Source organism: Rhinopithecus bieti, unplaced genomic scaffold, assembly GCF_001698545.2.
Source record: "Rhinopithecus bieti isolate Rb0 unplaced genomic scaffold, ASM169854v2 scaffold_6933, whole genome shotgun sequence".
NCBI lineage: Eukaryota > Metazoa > Chordata > Mammalia > Primates > Cercopithecidae > Rhinopithecus > Rhinopithecus bieti.
The window spans coordinates 2,394,780-2,408,755 of NW_016805426.1; the positions used below are offsets into that span (position 1 = coordinate 2,394,780).

The window sequence follows — 13,976 nt, forward strand, 5'->3', positions numbered from 1 at the left end:
TTTTTTTTTTTTTTTTTTTTAGAAAGCAAAAGAAAGAACATCTGAAGATCCATAGGTACCTAGGAATTAAATGAGATGCCTGGGGAAACCTAGTACAGGGCACCCACTCAGTAAGTGTTTAGTGATTCAAAATCCAAATGGGAATTATCATACTGATCACATGTCAGCCTAATTAACACTGTATTCTGTGGCCCACAATGGTCTTAAAAGAAGCCATGATTATTCTTCTGTCAGCATCTATCATACAGTCATCAATGTCACAAAACAACTTGATCAACAAATGGCACTTAAGAACTTGTAAGTACATAGGGCCGGACGCAGTGGCTCAAGCCTGTAATCCCAGCACTTTGGAAAGCTGAGGAGGGCAGATCACCTGAGGTCAGGAGTTTGAGACCAGCCTGGCCAACACAGTGAAATCCCACTTCTACTAAAACTACAAAAATTAGCTGGGCATGGCGTCGAGCACCTGTAATCTCAGCTACTTGGGGGAACTGAGGCAGGAGAACTGCTTGAACCCGGGAGGTGGAGGTTGCAGTGAGCCGATATCGTGCCATTGCACTCCAGCCTAGGTGACAGAGTAAGACTTCGTCTCAAAAAGAAAAAAGAACTTGTAGCACATAATGCAAATAACTTCACAGGGTATTTGGTAAATAAGGAAAGGCTGTGTGGCCTCTAAAACATCAATAAATATCAGCCACTATAAGAGAAAGCTTCACTTTGGTGTAACGAAAACTTTGGGAAAATCTTTGGGAAACCTACAAGTAACTTGAGCCCTAAGGGACTCTAGTTTGGATTTCGCAGACACAGACAAAAACCTGAAAATCCTAAAACATCACAGAAGAGATTTGAAAAATAATTTAAACAAACATTTTCTTTAGCTTCCCAGTAAGAACTAAAAGCTAAACAAAAGGGGTTTTAAAAAAATCTTTAAAGGAGCAGAGAGCAAACAAAACCGTGAGAAAAAATATCTGAGAGAAGATGCAAATTTTAAGAGGTAAGCTCAGCATTTGGGATCACTTGTGTCTAAAGGATGTTTGTCACGGCCAAAGAGATACCTGAGAGGTTGCACATCCCCTTTGCAGCTTAGGGATGCTCTGGCAAACCTTCTACACTGTGTGCAAAGCAGAAATACACCAGCTCCTAAAAGGACTGCAGTCCAGCTTCGAGCCATCTGGGCTGCCCAAACACCTCCACCCCTGAAACTGGACTACAGTAATCCCAGATTTTAATTCCCCCATGGACCTGACAGAAACAAGCCCAAACCTTCTCTAGAGGAAGACACCATCATCCTAGGCCTCAAACTATTTCTACAAGCAGATTTTCAAATATTATATTCATCATTCGATCACTGCCAATGTAGAATACCGTACTTGGTAAAAACTATCCTTAAAGGATAAAAGTAAAATAAATCCTTTTCAGACAAAGATAGAGAATTATTTTAAAAAATATGTTCATGGATGACGTTCCTCATGCAAAAGAAAAGGAACCCCAGGTGGAAAGTCAAGAAAGCAGAAGGAAGAAAATGTCAAAAATGGAGCAGTTTTCCAGTTGCGCTCTGGACAAGCACATGATGTTAAAGAACCACTAAAAGCTGATTCACAAAGCAAGGTTATTTTATTTTCCCCCTACATTAGTTAGACATTATATTTGGCTATCCTCTAAAACAAGCTTCTCCAACCCCCGGCCCTTAGGCCACATGCAGCCCAGGACGGCTTTGAATGCAGTCCAACACAATTTCATAAATTTTCTTAAAACATTGTGAGTTTTGTGTGATTTTTTTTTTACCTCATTAGCTATTGTTAGTGTGAGTGTATTTTATGTGTGGCTCAAGACAATTCTTCTTCTTCCAGTGTGGCCCAGGGAAGCCAGAAGATTGGATATCCCTGCTCTGAAAGAAAACAGTTAAACCCTAGTCTCACATCATATTTTGGAATATGTTTTTGCTCTATTGGAGTGTAGGAAAACCAGATGCCATGTAGAAGATACAGATTTCACTGCTGGATTTTTAAAACATAAATGGCCAAAGAAGCCATTTATAAAGTAGTAGATTGAGAAAAAAAATAGTTGCAATAGTTTATCAGTTAGGAGTAGGTTCAACAGCATGTGAGGTGGGACCTAGAGGTGGACACAGGTGGGATAGAGAGATTTTACGAGATTCGAGATAGTATCTCACTCAGTAAATCACAAATGCATTGTGAATTGATTAAAAAAAATGAAATAGGCTGGACGTGGTGGCTCATACCTATAATCTCAGCACTTTGGGAGGCTGAGATAGGTGGATCACCTAAGGTCAGGAGTTTGAGAGCAGCCTGGCCAACATGATGAAACCCTGTCTCTACTAAAAACACAAAACTCAGCCAGACGCAGTGGTGGATGCCTGTAATCCCAGCTACTCAGGAGGCTGAGGCAGGAGAATCCCTTGAACCCAGAAGGCAGAGGTTGCATGCAGTGAGCTGAGATCGCACCATTGTCCTCCTGCTTAGGCAACAAGAGCAAAACTCCATCTCAAAAAAATAAATAAAATAAAATAGATAATGAATTTTAAAAGACAAACTAAGAGATTTACGTTTTCGAAGAATGTAAAGATATTAGCTGGTCTGGCAACCAGTAGCTCTGTTTTCTATTATGTGAGTTTGAAATGTATTGCAAATGCAAGATTCTGACATTTATGATACCAAAATAAGATAAGAAATAGTCTTTTCCAGTGGTTTGCAAGAAAAGTATAAATAGTCGTATTTTCAGGAATCTAATTTTTCAACATAAACTACATGACCCCCGAATGTCTCCCCACCACCCAGGAATTTTAAGATTCATCCTAAATTTCGTGACAACATCAGTCCTGATTTACTGAGACCTGAGTTCTTTATTCTAAGGAGGCTTCCAGTGATTCTATTCCACTGTTCTCAGAGGAATCATCACTGAACAGAATTATTCCATCAATGATCGTGCTGAGGACTGGCCCTGTCGACGTATTCCTGTCTCACTTACTTTATCCACTCTGCCAGTGCCCTTTATTTCCAAGGGGTTTCTACAGCACGTCCCTCTGCTCTCTTAAAACCACCATGCTGAAATGACAGTTCATATCAATGACTTAACTGAATCCGCTCAGGCAGGCTCTCCATAGGCAGGAATCGCTGGATGGTAAAGCTGACGTTTGGCATCTATTGAACTTTATTCGCAAAGCAAGTCTTTGTCCCAGGCAAAAGTGAGAGAGGAATAAATGGGCGGTTGGCACTCACTCACCTGCCGGAGTTTGGTTCCCACCATGGAAGCACTGCTGTCAAGCACGAATACCACATTCTTGGGTAAAGGAGGAAGGTCTTTAGGAGCAAAGTAGTGCACAAAATAGCCATTTAGAACCTGGTGGAGGGAAAAGAAAGTAAAAACGGTAGTACGTAGAGTAAGGAGGAAAATATCTGAAGTGGGTATTCTATGGAATTTCTAAAAGTTAAAGCATGACACAGAGCTTAGGGTCAGATTCCACACCTGGAGTAGAATTATCTAAGCCCCTGATCCCTCCAAGAGAACTAATTGCTAATTTAATCTGTATAAGGGTAGACTCTTCCCTTTAAAATTAATCAATGATGACTACCAGTTCAAGTTTAATTATCCATCCCCTGGACCTTTGCTACTTGAGAATTCTGCTTCCTTCACTATGTGTTTTTTTTACCAAGTATCTTACAAGCTGAGACATCAAGATTCTCTACATTCTGGATGCAATTAATAGGTTTTAATATTCCCACCCTGTCTCTGGAACAATAAGACCTAAAGGAACATGAGCAGTCTCTTTTAATTAAAACAGAACATGGACCAAGTGCAGTGGCTCATGCCGGTAATCCCAGAGCTTTGGGAGGCTGAGACGGTCAGATCACTTGAGGTCAGGAGTTCGAGACCAGCCTGGCCACCATGGCAAAACCCCATCACTACTAAAAATACAAAAATTAGTGGGGCGTGGTGGTGGATGCCTGTAATCCCAGCTACTTGGGAGGTTGAGGCAGGAGAATCGCTTGAACCTGGGAGACAAAGGTTGCAGTGAGCCAAGATCAGCCACTGCACTCCAGCCTGGGTGATAGAGTGAGACTCGGTCTCAAAAATAAAATGAAATGGAGCATGAACTAAAATTCTAATTTCATCTAAAACACCACAGAGAGCTTGATATTACAGATTTCACTTGCTCTGTAGATTACTGAAGCCAGAAATAGGTACCCTCAGCAAAAAAAATACCACTAGTCTCTTTGAAGAAATATTTTGGGTTAAGACAAATTTACTAAGAAGCAGAAAGTTCTCTCTCCCTTAGGTAAATACCGGAATCCACAGTCTGAGTCTATCCAAAGTATCGACCAACCAATATGAAATAGCAACAACAATCCCATTACCTGGATGTCCCCAATGCTCTGTTCTCTGTTGACGTCGTATCTAATGATAAAGTCTCCCAAAACTCCATTCTGGGCAATCTTGGCCTGTTGTACTACACTAGGTTTAAAAATGATGTTGGCAAACGTTTCATTTTGGTTGATGACAGTAGATGGGGGAGGCCCAGAATCATCTGCAAACAAGACAGAAACATAATTAATAATTTATTTTTTCCAAAAACAAATAAGAACTGTTTGGCAGACACAGAGTTCTAGATTTCATTTTATTACAGGCTTGTATTTCACAGGAACTTGTAAGACTGTACTCATATATCACAATGTGACAAATATGTCATCATGTAGCTCCCCTCTCATGCCTCTTCTTGAACCGTTTCTTATGAAAAATTTTAAAACACACAAAAGTAGAGAGAATAGTAAAACGAATCCCTGTATCCATCACCCAGTTTTAACAAGCATCAGCATGTTACCAATCTTTAGTATCTGTTTTTATCTATTCCCCGACCATTTTTTCCTAGAGTATTTTAAAAACAAATTCCAGACACCATTATTTCATCCATAAATACTGCAGTATGCCTTTACCTGTAAGAACTCTTTTACTAACATAACCACAAAACCATTATCACAAGTGACAAAATTAATGCTCTATGCCCTATTATTATCTAATTCTCAGTTTGTATTTAAATTTGTCTGATTCCCTAAAGACAGGGTCTTGGTATGGCTGATTTGTTTGAATCAAGATCAGAACAGAGTCCCCAATCGCATTCCATTTTTGTTTCTTGCTTCTTTTAATCACCAGTGTGTGCCTCCACCTCTTTTCTGATGCTACATATATGTGATAAATCGCTGGTCATTTGTCCTACAGGATTTCTCTTTTTCTGTATTCCTTATTTTTCTTTTGAGACAGTCTCACTCTGTCACCCAGAGTGCAATGGTGCAATCACAGCTCATTGCAGCCTCAAACTTTTGGACTCAAGTGATTCTCATGTCGGCCTCCCCAGTAGCTGGGACTACAGGCATGTACTAGCATACCTGGATAATTTTTTGTTGTCGTTTTTTTGTAGAGACAGGGTCTTGCTATGTTGCTCAGACTGGTCTTGAACTCCAACACTCAAGCTATCCTCCTGCCTTGGACTCCCAAAGTTCCACAAGTACAGGCGTGAGCCACCATGCCCAGCCTGTGGCTCATTAAAAAAAAAAAAAAAAAAAAAATTCTCAAAGCTTTTAAACATGAAATTTAGGATATAAATTTGAATTACAGAAAGATAAACAGATAAATGGAGGTTATGTAATTTATGAAAACCTAGTGCAATGACAGATTAAGCAAAGAGCATCCCATCTTTTACTCCTGACCTTCATTTCCTGTTAGAACACAGAGAATTATTTAGCAAACTACTCACGTTTATAAACCCAAACAACACTATATGTATGTACTTAGCAATAAAAACCCAAAGGATGAGGTCTGCATGCACCACGGAAAATATGAAAACATAAACAAGAATTCTTAATCATAAGAGCATGTGGAGGCTTTTTATCCAGCTATTGAATCAAAGCCAGACTTAAAACTGCTGCAAAGCCTGATTATCTTTTTAAATGTACTCAAGTTGATAGCATGAAATAGGCTGACCAGCAATTTCCCATCTCCAATTAGCAGAATGAAAAAGGAAATGAGGCGTTAAGTGGCCACAGTAATTTGTATTTAAAAATAAACTTCCTTCTGCTGAGGGTTTATTAGACACAAAAGTCAAAGGAAGTTTAAACATTTCCTTTAACAAAACAGACAATTATTTTTCAGAGACAATTTAGGTGTAACCTTAACAGGAACCACAAGGTAGAACAGATTCTTCTATTATTTGCACTTATCAAGGACAGGGATTTTGGAAGTGATCAGAGAGCCAGCAAAAGAAGTTTATTTTTGTAGGGAGACAGTTACATAAGAGAGAACATGCATCCACAGATCTGCTCATCTGAAGGAGTTGGGAAAATCCAGACAGTGCATGGACAGTTCCGCATGGTTGGGGAGGCCTCAGGAAACTTACAATCATGGCGGAAGGCAAAGCGGAAGCGACCAAGTCTCCACCGCGGCAGGAGAGAGAGAGAGACGTGCGCAGCGCCAGACTTTTAAACCATCAGATCTCGTGAGAACTCACTCACTATCACGAGAACAGCAACGGGGAAATTCACCTCCGTTGCCCCTCCTCTGACACATGGGGATTATAATTCCAAACGCGATTTCGGTGGGGACACAGGGCCAAACCATATCAATTTCCAACCTTAACTATATAAAATAGAAGGAGGGGCCAGGCGCGGTGGCTCATGCCTGTAATCCCAGCACTTTGGGAGGCTGAGGCGGGTGGATCACCTGAGGTCAGGAGTTCAAGATCAGCTTGGCCAACATGGAGAAACCTAGTCTCTACTAAAAATACAAAAAAGTAGATGGGTGTGGTGGCTGTAATCCCAGCTACTCAGGAAGCTGAGGCAGGAGAATATCACTTGAACCAAGGAGGCGGAGGTTGCAGTGAGCTGAGATTGCGCCATTGCCCTCTAGCCTGAGCAACAAGAGCAAAATTCCATCCCACAACACCCCCATCCCCGCAAAAAAAAAATAGAAGGAGCAATTAAATATACAACTATAAACACAAGTCAAACTTGGGATACCACAAGGCAATAAAAACAAAAGAACTAATATTGCTATTTAAAACATGGTTAAACCTCACAGTCTTCTTGAAAATATCAGATACAAAAGGGCATGTTCTCTCTGCTTCCATCTGCATTAAGTTCAAGAGGAGCAGGAAATATCCATGGCAACTGGAATAGAACAGTGCTGGCTTTTGAGGGCCAGCTACGGACTGGGAAAGAGGACATGGTAATTTTGAGGAAGGGTGAAAATATTTTATGTCTTGATGTGGAAGGCAGTTGTATGAGTGTATACCTATGTAAAATTTTATCAAGCTGTACACATGACATTTGTACCCTTTATGGTGTATGTACACCCCAGTTATTAACATTTAAATTTATTGTTAGCANTTGGGATACCACAAGGCAATAAAACAAAAGAACTAATATTGCTATTTAAAACATGGTTAAACCTCACAGTCTTCTTGAAAATATCAGATACAAAAGGGCATGTTCTCTCTGCTTCCATCTGCATTAAGTTCAAGAGGAGCAGGAAATATCCATGGCAACTGGAATAGAACAGTGCTGGCTTTTGAGGGCCAGCTACGGACTGGGAAAGAGGACATGGTAATTTTGAGGAAGGGTGAAAATATTTTATGTCTTGATGTGGAAGGCAGTTGTATGAGTGTATACCTATGTAAAATTTTATCAAGCTGTACACATGACATTTGTACCCTTTATGGTGTATGTACACCCCAGTTATTAACATTTAAATTTATTGTTAGCAAAGTAGATTAAACAGGCATGGAACATAACAATGTTATTTGCCAAACCGACCCCTCTCTGTCCTCATTAGGATGAACGTGCATGGGCATTTGTTAAATGAGGATTAGGTGTGTCCAGAGCAATTCCGGCCGGCAGAATTAGGACCAGGGAGAGAGTTTCTGGGAGGCACTTTTCAGCACAGTGTGGCTGAACCCTAAGAAAGCTGTCCTGTTGGGATCGGCCACTTTCACAACCCATCCCATTAGAAGGGCTCAAGTGAACCCTGGAATAATCTCCCCCATGAGGGTGTAGAGCAGTTCTCACAGTGTGATCTTGAACCAGCAGCATCAGCAGCAGCTCCTGGGAACTTGCTAGAAATGCCAGTTCTCAGGCCCACTCCGGAAACTGGGAGTCAGAAACTCTGGGGATGGGACGCCGCCATTTGTGTTTTAACCAGCCCTCTGGGTGATTCCGGTTTTTGCCCATAGAAAATAGGTATGTACCCCACACAGGGTCTGTGTGCCTTACACATAGAAAAGAGTCAATAAAATGTGTTGTACTCAATTAGGCAGCACTTAGATTATCTCTAAGATTCTACAATAATTAGATTAGACTCTCTTTATGCTGCCAGCATGTACCTACTTAGTCTTGCTTCCAATCTGTCTTGTGAAAATGCTTTTCACAAGCTCCCTGAATTAATAGCATTCATGGCTGAGTAAAAGCACTGGGGATTAGAAAGTATAATTTCTCTCGTCATCATTCACTTGACTAGGCTCTTTGATATGGACCATGAGGAAGGATACTGTATGATTATGCTGGTTTCCTAGTGACCTCTGGTTTTACTAGTTCATGATGAAAATTCATGAGATTCATCTAAATCGGCTTATTTTACACACCCAAAGAGTGGGTTGATTCTCAGTTTGGTTACTCACCAAGGAGCCTGGTTCCTGAGGCCAATCACCACCCAGTAAGAATCAGACAGTAAATGTGACCCAATAAATTTTTCACTACGTTGTTTTTTTGTTTGTTTGTTTTTTTTTTTTTTTTTTAAGTTTACTGGGAGCAATTCCAGAGGAGCATCTCTGGAAAATAGAATCGTCTTTTTATTAAGGGGGAAAAAAATCTGTTAAGTAGGTTTGTATGGGCTGTTCCACTGTTACTGACGAAAATCCCAGAGCAGAAGAACATGACTCCATGTTTCCTTGCTGTGAATGGGGGCTCAGCCTGCTGACCTTTGTCACCCGCAAAATCCTCAGAGTCGCAGGTTAATGAAGACCACAACGAAAGAGATTGGTGCAGACCAAAAAAGAGGAAGAATCTGACCCACTTGTCTAATGAGAACCCATGTCTCTTTGCTCCTTCATGTTCTCTCCTTCCTGCCAACTTCTAGGGCGAACTGGAGCAGCTGCTCCGATTTGGGGGAGGTCAAGTTTTCTAATGCCTTCTTCCTGTCTTCATGCAGGCATTGGCGGTCCCATACAAGAAAACCCCAGGGATACACAACTGCCCCTCCTGCCCTTAGGAAAATTCACTCATGCTCTTCTTCCACTCACCGACTCTTCCCTGCCTCTCAGGCCACCAGGGTTCCCAGGGGGCTCTCTTCTTTTCTAAAGCCCAGTATTTTTGAGCAAGAAGCTTTGTGTTATCTTTGCAAACTACACAATACCAAAGAGAGTGGGCTCTAGAGTGTGACTGAATCAAAACGACTGACTTACTATTCCTGAGCTTCAGTGCCACGTCTGTTACATGGGAACAATTCCACAGTCATAGAATCATTGTTGAGATGAAGCGAGATCTCATATGTAAGGTGCCCGGCGTGGTACCTGGCAGACAGCAGGTGCTCAATACATACTAGCTCCATCCTCTTCCCCTTCAGAAGTAGTTTCTTGTACTCTTTGTCCATTATGAAAGGCAATTTATAAAGAAAAAAATGCTCTTTGATAACATACGGTTCACATTTTGTCATGAGAGTTTTCTCTATACCACTGAAAGCTTGATAAAAACAAGTAATATTTCAAAAGGACAGACACATAATAAACATTCATAACAGGAAATTCAATATATATACACATTATACATATGTCAATATACTTACATAAAGAATAATCTTTAAAAAAAATCTTTACAAAGTATAATGAAGTCAGTAGCTGTCTGAAAGTCCCCTAAAATCATATACAGAATTTTGCACGTAAGCGTAAATGTACATTTTTTTTCTGAAGAAAGGATGCATTAATTTTGCCACATTCTCCAAGGACTCTAAAGAAAGTTAAGAACCATGCCTATAAGTGCCATTAAATATTCCTCTGACTGATCCTATTGGGTGATGACAAAGTAATTTATAGCTTGTGCATCAGAGCTGAAGAGAAAGTTGAGAACAAAACATATGTCCTTAGTGATGTCCTGATACACAGATGTTGGTCACAAACATACAGTCTTTTCCTAGACAATTATCACGTGGGGAAAATTGGCAGCCAACTGCTGTGTAAAATGTCTAAAGGTGAAAGATTGAGGAGCAGAGCCCCGTGCTCACAACCATGGGCTGGAAGCGCCACCCTCTGGGTCGATGGGCAGAGGGATTTCCTGGCCTCTGTTTCCTGAGGGTCTGGGTTTTGGCTGCTGTGGGAGAAAAGCAGCCAACACCTGGTGCATTGACAAAAGGATTTCCCAACACACACTGCCTGCTCATTTCCTCTTTAGAAATAAGCTTAAATTGTCTATGTTTGTTTATGAACCCTGCTCACCTGGGATCCAACGAGGCAATTTCTTAAATATATGGAGGTCAAAAATACTGTGAATAATTGGAGCACTATGCTCTGAGGGTAGCAAATAAAGACAAAATTCAAGCAAATCAGCAGAGGATTGAAAGAAAAACTGGTAACACAGAGGCAATGACGACAAGAAGGAATTTGGTTAAATGCCTTCATAAGTCTCTCACTATCCACAGTTTTCTTTTGGGAAAGGATTTTTCTTCCCCTTACATGAATGTTTTGTATTTTAAATCCTTTTGGAAAACAGTGTCATAAAGATATGATAGCAACACATAGCACAGAATACTAACTCAAATTTACAGCTGAAGGGATTCAAACTCAACTCTAGTATTCTATAGTTAAGTAGATGTTTGCCCAGGTTTCTTAGCAAATCAGCTTTCTTCGCTGGTTATTCAATGCTCTTCCTTCTTAAAATAATAGATTCCCAACTCTCAGTTTCCATATTTGAAAAACTTCCCAAGAGAGACTATGCATGAAAACAAGTACAACTACCTCACCCAGCAAGCACACATTCTAAAAGTTAACCCTTAAAAATATGCATTCTCAGGCCAGGCACAGTGGCTTATGCCTGTAATCCCAGCACTTTGGGAGACCGAGGTAGGCAGATCACCTGAGGTCGGGAGTCCGAGACCAACCTGACCAACATGGAGAAACCCCATCTCTACTAAAAATACAAAATTAGCTAAACATGGTGGCGCATGCCTGTAATCCCAGCTACTTGGGAGGCTGAGGCAGGAGAATCACTTGAACCTGGGAGGCAGAGGTTGTGCTGAGCCAAGATCATGCCATTGCACTCCAGCCTGGGCAACAAGAGCAAAACTCCATCTCAAAATAAATAAATAAATAAACAAACAAATAAATAAATAAATAAATAATACATGCATTATCGGGTCAGGCACGGTGACTCACGCCTGTAATCCCAGCACTTTGGGAGGCCAAAGTGGGCGGATCACCTGAGGTCAGGAGTTCCAGACCAGCCTGGCCAATATGGTGAAACCCCGTCCATACAAAAAATAGCCAGCATGTTGGTGCACGCCTGTAGTCCCAGCTACTAGCGAGGTTGAGGCAGGAGAATCGCTTGAACCCAGGAGGCGGAGGTTGCAGTGAGCCAAGATTGTGTCACTGTACTCCAGTCTGGGCAACAGAGTGAGACTCTGCCTCAAAAAAAAAAAATACATATATATATATATATGCATTATCCCTTTCTGCCATCACGTTGTGTCCATTGGAGACCTCAAATACTAGCTGCTCCAAGCATTTGAAACTCAACCAAATGGAAGCCCACCAGAAACAATGGTATAGCAGCCAAGGAATATGAGACTGAGAGACTTTGGTTAAATGCCTTTACAGTGTTCTCTGGCCCGCAGGCAGAGCAGGGGCTAATAACCGAGAAAAGTGGAATGGCACTTGGTGCAGACACATAGTGCAATATAATTCAGCCTTAAAAAGAAGAGAAATGTTGACATGTGATACAACAGGGATAAACTTTGAGGACATTAGGTCAGGTGAAATAAGCCAGACACAAAAGAACAGATACTGTATGAGTCCACTTACATGAGATGTGCAAAGTTGTCCAACTCATAGATGAGACAGAAAGGAGAACAGTGGTTATCTGGGACTCCAGGGGTAAGGAGAGATGGGGAGTCAGTGTTTAACGGGTACGGAGTTTCAGTCTGGGAGATGAAAAAGTTCAGGAGATTGGCAATACACCAGTCTGAATAGACTCAACACCGCCAAACACTTAGAAATGACTAAGATGGGCTGGGCATGGTGGATCACACCTGTAATCCCAGCACTTTGGGAGGCCAAAGCAGGTGGATCACTTGATGTCAGGAATTCAAGACCAGCCTGGCCCACAGGGTGAAACCCTGTCTCTACTAAAAATACAAAAATTAGCCGGGCCTGGTGGCGTGAGCCTGTAGCCCCAGCTAGTGGGGAGACTGAGGCAGGTGAATCACTTGAACCCAGGAGACAGGTTGCCATTTTCTAATTGCCAATTCTAAGTTCTGCAAAGGCAGTGACAACATCTTAGATGTCTGTAGATTCCAGGAACCTCGCACAGCGCCAGAAACGTGAGAGCTCACTTCCAGCTTGCGGAACGTAGAGGATGAAAATGACGAAACGTGTTAGCACGTAGCTGGGCAGATGGAGGGAGGAGCGCTTCAAGGGAAGTGATGTTTCTCTTCCCGAAAGGGTTCATGGGTGTGGCCGATGCTCTTGGTGATCTGCATCACGTCCCCCGACCCATCTCTGGTTCAGCCACAGCTGTGGTGGCCCAGGTCATACACACTGACAACATCCACCTCCCACAGCAAGCCAAGGCAGCAGGAAAAAGGAAGAAAAGGAGTGAAACCCCACAGTAAAGAGGAGGGTGGCTCACCAGTATTGGGCTACAGAGAAAAGCCAAAGCCTCCGTGCCACACTCTTGGGTTGACCGAGCCACAGCCAATGTCAAAACAAACAAGATAACATGGATTTCCATATTGGATTAAAAACCAAAACACAACCAACTATGGGGCCAAATGATTCATACCTGAGTAATTTCTGTGTGAACAATGCTGGAAACCCTCACATAACAACCAGATTGTTTCCTGGCAAAGGTACAGAGATTTTGCAGAGGCCACACAGGGTCTTGCCCTTCCAGCTGCAGAGCAGAGACTGAACCCAGGCCGGGACCCTGGAGCTGGGGGTTTCACAGCCAGTCACAATGCAGTCCTTTAATAGGCAGAGTTGTCCCATTAGCAAATTACAATACAGAATGCCTGGTTACGTTTGAATTTCAGATAAACAATGAATAATTTCCTAGTACAAGCATATCCTAAATATTGCACAGGACATATTGTTTCTCTGAGTTCAAATGAAACTGGGCATCTTATATCTCATCTGGAAACCCTAGCTAAGGGGGATTTATCTAGATTTTTCTGTAACCAGAGTCTTCTGGAACCAAAGTTAGTTATTACTTTTGTCTCTTAACCCCTGCTTCATGACAACATAAGTGCTACACCTAAGATCTGGCAAAATTTACCAATGTAAGCCAAGAAAGTGCTGAAAACCCGATAGCACTGTCATCACCAACAGCTATTTCCCCTCAGTTCCTTCAACAAACACGTACTGAGCACCCATTCCATGCCAGGCGCCACATCAAGTGGCTGCGAAGACAAGCGAAGACTTCACAGCAAAGGCAGAGTCATGATGCTCACAGAGCAAAGAAAGACATCAGAATAATTTTAAAGACAGGAGGTGGGGTCAAGGGGAGGGAGAGCATTAGGACAAATAGCTAATGCATGCGGGGCTTAAAACCTAGATGGCGGGTTGACAGGTGCAGCAAACCACCATGGCACATGTACACCTGTGTAACAAACCTGCATGTTCTGCACATGGATCCCAGAACTTAAAGTAAAAGAAAAAAAAAGAAAGAAAGCAAATAAGAACATAAAGTAAAAAAAAAAAAAAAAAA

General features: G+C 41.7%; 1 protein-coding gene across 1 annotated transcript in view; it reads right to left on the reverse strand.

Annotated features, from left to right (window-relative positions):
- Nucleotides 1-13,976, reverse strand: part of ITIH5 (inter-alpha-trypsin inhibitor heavy chain 5) — a 111,795-nt gene that overhangs the window by 55,992 nt on the left and 41,827 nt on the right. Inside the window, exons 6-7 of the mRNA XM_017872487.1 lie at nt 4,377-4,546; nt 3,244-3,360 (exon numbers count right to left, since the gene is read on the reverse strand). Coding sequence (XP_017727976.1) covers nt 3,244-3,360; nt 4,377-4,546 — 287 coding nt within the window. The remainder of the gene's footprint in view (nt 1-3,243; nt 3,361-4,376; nt 4,547-13,976) is intronic.